At 42.5% G+C, this 6,468-nt stretch overlaps 1 protein-coding gene across 1 annotated transcript; it reads left to right on the top strand.

The window, feature by feature from the left end:
* Positions 1-5,319: 5,319 nt before the first annotated feature.
* CLAFUR5_04383 (4-amino-5-hydroxymethyl-2-methylpyrimidine phosphate synthase) lies at positions 5,320-6,463 on the top strand (the record flags this gene model as incomplete). The annotated part of the gene is made up of 3 exons (XM_047903531.1): positions 5,320-5,354; positions 5,405-5,507; positions 5,561-6,463. 3 exons carry the CDS (start codon positions 5,320-5,322, stop codon positions 6,461-6,463), a joined length of 1,041 nt encoding a protein of 346 aa, XP_047760874.1.
* Between the last annotated feature and the right edge of the window lie 5 nt (positions 6,464-6,468).

Below are 6,468 nucleotides of genomic sequence, written 5' to 3'. Positions count from 1 at the left end.
GAATAGTTGTTCTAGGAGCTAGATATACGAGCTATTAGGTAGTATAGCTAAGTAGATTAGTTCGAAAACGAGAAGGGGGGAGATCTAGATTTAGGTGTCTCCTTTACGAACTAATCTAGTAAGGTACCCGAACGAAGGCTAGTCGGTCGACTACCGGCGGTCTCGCGACTACTACTAGTTTAGCGACTAGCGGATACCCCGATAGTAATCTTACGATCCTCGGGTAGTATAATACCTAGGCCCGACGAGAGTAACGTAAGCGAGATAGGGTATAAAATACCCTAACTTTATACTACTAAAGTAGCCGAGTCCTCTATAGAAGAATCGACCTAGCTAATCCCTACTCCCTACGTAGAGACCGAACCCGCTACGGCTAAGGACAAAGGACTAACTGTCTTAAGACCGCTCGATGTCTAACTTCCCGGTAGACTAGATAATATCGCGGACTATAAGAAGATCGAGGAAACCCCGGAGCTACCGGAACTAATCGTCCGAAGGAAAAGGACTAGGGATCCTAACGATAACTACGGCTAGGACTAGGACTATAAGGCTAAGTACTATAAAGCTATAATAGCTTTATTCTACTAACTACTATAGGTAAATAATAGACTTACTAATACCGACGAACGTATATTTATAGCTACGGTAGAGGAACTATTCGACGAAGTCTAAGAATACGCCTTTACTACATTTGGACCCGGTATTACCTACTAATAAGAAGTACATATTCCGAAGATATATAAGGCTACGGTAGGGGATCCTAAATAGGGCTACTTATAGAAGGACGCTATTAATACCGAGCTACTCTCGTTATTAAGTAATAATACCTAGGAAACGGCTATCGCTCTAAGGGGGGCGAATATAGTTACCTCTAAGTAGGTCTTCGACGTAAAGAGACTTATTAGCGGAGTAATCGAAAAGTTTAAGGCAAGACTTATAGTAAGAGGATTTTTATAGAAATTCGGCGTTAACTTCGAGGAGATATTTATACCTATAGTACGCTATAATACCCTAAGGGTCTTTATAGTAGTAGTTTACGAGCGGGATCTCGAGATATACTAGGTTAACGTTAATAATACGTTTACCTAAAGCTACCTAGCCGAAGACATCTATATAGAACCCCTACTAGGAGTCGAACCCCTACTAAATACGGTCCTTAAGGTACTCCGGAGTCTCTACGGCCTAAAGTAGGTAGCTAGAGACTAGAACAAGCTCTATATTACTACGTTAGTTAAAATAGGATTCTACTAGTCCGAGGTAGACCTATGTCTCCTAACTTATACTAAGAGAGACATTAACGTACTTTACTACCGAGCGGGCTATACTACCGAGCGGGCTACTTTTACTAAGAACTATACCACTTCTATAGATATAGCTATATAACTACTATTATAGCGTATATTGTCTTCAAACGAGGCCAAACTGACCTTAGCTGTCTAGGCTACGAAACGCGACGCGACTATCACGAATCGACTTGCTATAAAGGTATACGACGCGTCTCGAACTATACTAGGGTATCGATTGAATAGACGACCTCCTCGGGGTGACTACGAGCCTAATTCGAAGAAGCTTATAGAGCTAGAAGAGAGGGTAATACTTAAGTACATACTCGAGCTAGATCTTAGAGGTTTCCCGCTATTAAAGGCTAGTATACGAGTAATAGCCGATTTATTACTATAAGAGAAGGGTCTTAAGCCCGCTAGTCTTAATTAGACAGACAGGTTTATTAGGCGGCATCGTGAGCTAAAGGTTCGTATAACACGTAGATACGATCGTTAGCGAGCCCTAATAGAAGATCTAGACGTTATCGAGAAGTAGTTCTTACTTATACGTAATATAAAGGAGAAGTATAGCATCCTTAACTAGGACACCTATAACTTCGACGAGACAGGGTTTATAATAGGTGTTATTACGTCTTAGAGCGTCGTTACGGGTTCAGAAAGGCGTAGTAGAAAGAGGAAGGTCGTGTAATAGGGCAATAGAGAGGGAGTAGAGAGATAGCGTATTAGATAGCTCTTATACGAAGCGAGATTAGTAAGCTACGTAAGTCTAACGAGGCTCTTATATAGCGGAAAGCACGAAAGCGTAAGTACATTTAGTCTAGAGGGTCTCTAACCTTCGATAAGGCGTCGCAATTAATACCTCTAGAGAATACTAGGGGGCAATAAGTGAGTAGAGAGTCGCTAGATAGTGTTCGGCTAGTACTAAGGCTACGACGCTATAAGCGATATAGCGAGTCGGGGTATAACGTACGTACCTATTAAGTAGACTTGCTAGATAGTAAAGGATCTGAAGAGGAATTGTCCTCCTAGTAACGATTCTATAGGATATCGTCGTATTAAGATACCGTCGTAATTAAAGTAGAAGTAGTATAGTTCTTAGTAAAAGTAGCCCGCTCGGTAGTATAGCCCGCTCGGTAGTAAAGCACGTTATACTACTTATCTATATAGACGATATACCTATTATAGTACTAAGGTTAGCCGATATCTAATAGTTTAAGAAGTAGTTCGCGTAATACTTTAAGATTAAGGATCTCGGAGAACCGGAGAAAACTACTAGGACTAAAGATTACTCGTAATAGGCGTAACGGTACCCTAAAACTAGACTAGGGCTATTATATCCGTAAGGCCCTTACTAAAATAGACATAGCAAAAGGAAAGGCAAGCCTAATACTCTCGCTAATAGATAATTATAATAATCTCCGTCCTATAGCCCCGAACGACAAGAGATATAGTAAGGATAACTACTAGAGCGACAATAGGACCTAGATATAGCTAATAACTATAACGAGACCGGACCTAGCCTTCCTACTCGGGAGAACTAGTATATATGTCGCGGATCTAATAAAGCGGTATACAAAAGTACTAAAGAAGGTCTCGAGATACCTAAGGTCGTTCCTCGACCTAGGGTTAATATTTAGACGTAGTAGCGGTACCCTAACCGGATACTAAGACTCCGACTACGCGATAGATCGAGTAGATAGGGTCTTAATTCTAGGACATATCTAGCTAGTATACGGTACGCCTATATCCTAGATAAGTAAGAAGTAAAAGTCTATAGTAACCTCTACTATAGAGGTAGAGTTTATAGCGATAAACGCCGCCGCAAAATAATCCTAGTCCCTAGCGGCTATCCTCCGAGAGATAAACTACCCGGGTCTAGTAGGAGACTACTCTTTTTAACTAATAGTCCTAGCCGATAAAAGTACCGTCGACGAACTAAGACTAGTACGTCTTATAGAGGATAACTAGGCGGCTCTAACCTTAGTTAAGGACGCCTATATCTACGAAAGATCTAAGTATATTAATGTTACCTATAACTATATTAGGCACCTCTAGTAGTAGAGGAAGATCAAAGTAGAGTACTACTATACTAAGGAGATAGTAGTAGATAGCTTAACTAAACCGCTAGCCGGTCCCTAGTTCTAGACCTTCGTACGATAGCTATAGCTAGTATAGTAGAAACAATCGTTCCTTACCTTATAGCCTAAGTAGGAGTATTACGAATATAGGTTAGTAGGTATGTCGTACGGTACTAAGACTAACTTAGTATATACTAAGCTAGTCGAGACAATAGTACGGTAATACTACCGAGACACCGTACGAATAGTAGGAGTAACTTAGAGGACCTAAAGTCGCTTAGCTAGTTAGTACGAGACTATCGGAGGAACTACCGTCGTAGGATAAGATATAGGTAAAACCGATAAGTCGTAGTAAAACAGAACTAGGACTAGAGTAATATCCCTCTATATAGGTATAAGAGACGTAGTCTCTATACCGATAGTAGAGACACCTTTAGTACTAAATACTGTTCTACTATAGTTATACCTTTATATACTATATTAGTCCTTCCTCCTTTCCTATTACGTGTCCTAACTTCCGTATATATATACTATACCTATTTAACAACTAGTCTAACTAAGAGGTAATAATTAAGCTACCCTTACCCTAGTAAAAGATATATATCTTTATAATAAGTCGAAGTATATTAATATTACCTAGTAGAGGAGGCTTATTACTATTAAGTATACCCTAACCTCTAAGATAGTTATAGATAGGTTTATAAAACTAAAGACTAGTCTATACTTCTAGAGGTTTATAAGCTAGCTTAACCTATTATAAAAAGGTCTAAGTACTATTAATAGGAAGTAAGTAGACTATAACCTCCTATACGAGATAAGTAGGAGTGTTAAGATATAGCATCTTAAAGGGAGTTAATAATTAGGAAGTGATCTAGTAGCCTAAGGCATCTACGATGACTTAGCTTATAGGGAGATACCTTCTCTCCCCTTTAGCTTAGATAGATATCTAGTATAATTAATATATTAGTTCCTAATATATTGCTATATACTCGTGCTATTAGTTAGTTAAAGATTGATCTCTTACTCCACTCCGCTACTATCAATCCGTACCTGTTTAATAGATCTGAAAATTTCAGAAATATGAAATAACGTTTGCTAAGTAATTTCTCAGCTAAATATTGCTTGATAGCTAATAGCACGATAGCTAAATTTTACTTCATCTCGAAGCTCGATATCTAGCCTTTTAGGATAGTTAGTAATACTTAGGCACAACTTACTTAGGGTCCAATAAGCTATTGCTTATGTTTCTAGAACTAGATCCTTCGGGATAAGCAAGAAACACGATATATATATATATCGAGGTTACGATAGCTTACAACGACTTGCGACAACTTACGACAACGAGCAACCTACAAATATCGAGCGAAGACACAAGGTAGACGAACAGACGTTCGAAATCTACGCGAGAAACACAAGTCCGCAGGGCGCGATGTTGCGGAAGTCGAAAAAACCAAGTGGGAGTTAATTCCTGCCGTCACTGTAATGACCTCGTGTGGAGCCCATTGCATCAGCTCAACAGCCTTCACCTTGACCTACCCCACCTGCTGAGTGAAGTCTCTCGTACCAAGTATCTCAGCAGACTGCTCAACACTGTCCTTCCCTCGCCAACTTTCTCACACCATCAACTCAGCGAACACATCTCAATCCACCAACCACAAGGACAAGCAGTTCATCATCGGTATGGCAAACGATGAAGGAAGCCTCATCGGCAGGCGACATGCTCTGGCCTGAGTGACAATGATCAAGGTACCGTACACAAGCACAAAAGTTCAAACCTTTTGCATGACGGGTGTTCATCTGTCGTGCCTTTGCTACCTTTACTGGTAGCAGAAGTAAACATTTGATCTGAGATCATACCGTTCTTACCAGAGTCACGATAACGCGTGCGATGGGACTATGCCTTCCTCTTACCTTCCCACAATGGGGGATTTGGTATATTGACTTTAGCAGCATCAAATATGTCGACCGATAAGATTACGTTCTTGACGAACTGGTATCGTCGTTGATCATATTAGTACAGAGATATTTGCTGACTAGTGGAAGGCACGCCACGCCATACCACGCACCGCTTTACCTAACCCAAGCCAAGGGCTTCTTCAAAGATGAGGGCATCAAGGTCGCCATCATGGAACCCAACGACCCCAGCGTACGCCTCACAGCTATGCTTATCCATTACCCACACATACTAACCTTCACCAGGACGTGACCGAAATCATCGGCACCCAAAAAGTCGACCTAGGCTTCAAAGCCATGATCCACACCCTCGCGGCCAAAGCCCGCAACTTCCCCATCACCTCCATTGGCTCTTTGCTAGACGAGCCCTTCACCGGCGTCGTCTACCTGAAAGACAGCGGCATCACTACCGACTTCCGCACCCTTAAGGGCAAGAAAATCGGCTACGTGGGCGAATTCGGCAAAATCCAAATCGACGAGTTGACCTCCCACTACGGGATGCAGCCAACTGACTATGAGGCCGTGCGTTGTGGGATGAACGTCTCCAAGGCCATCATCAAGGGCGAAATCGATGCGGGTATTGGTCTGGAGAACGTCCAGATGGTCGAACTCGCCGAGTGGCTCACTTCCGTTGGACGTTCAAAAGACGATGTCCAGATGCTTAGGATCGACGAGCTGGCTGAGCTGGGATGTTGCTGCTTTTGCAGTATTCTTTACATCGGTAATGATGCCTTCATCGAGGCAAACCCGGAGAAGGTAAAGTCCTTCATGCGCGCCGTCAAACGCGCTACGGACTTTGTCCTCTCTGACCCAGAAGCTGCCTGGGCGGAGTATGTTGACGTCAAGCCTGTGATGGGGAGCGAGCTCAACCGTAAGATCTTTGAGAGGAGTTTTGCGTACTTTTCGAAGGATTTGAGGAATGTGCAGAGGGACTGGGAGAAGGTTACCAAGTATGGGAAGAGGCTGGGTGTGCTTGACGCTAGTTTTGAGCCGAACTACACCAATGAGTTCCTTGAATGGACTGGCGAGGGTGACCAGGCTGATCCGACTGGGGACCAGAAGAGGATGGTTGAGCTGCAGAAGGTTGTGGCAGAGCAGGGCGGATTCCACCGCTTGGATGTGAAGAGGGCTGTTGCTGCTAGTGCTTAAGCACA

Source organism: Fulvia fulva, chromosome 4 (genome assembly GCF_020509005.1).
Source record: "Fulvia fulva chromosome 4, complete sequence".
Taxonomy (NCBI): Eukaryota; Fungi; Ascomycota; class Dothideomycetes; order Mycosphaerellales; family Mycosphaerellaceae; genus Fulvia; species Fulvia fulva.
Note: the sequence above shows the minus strand (reverse complement) of the source record. Positions and strands in the feature narration are given on the sequence as shown.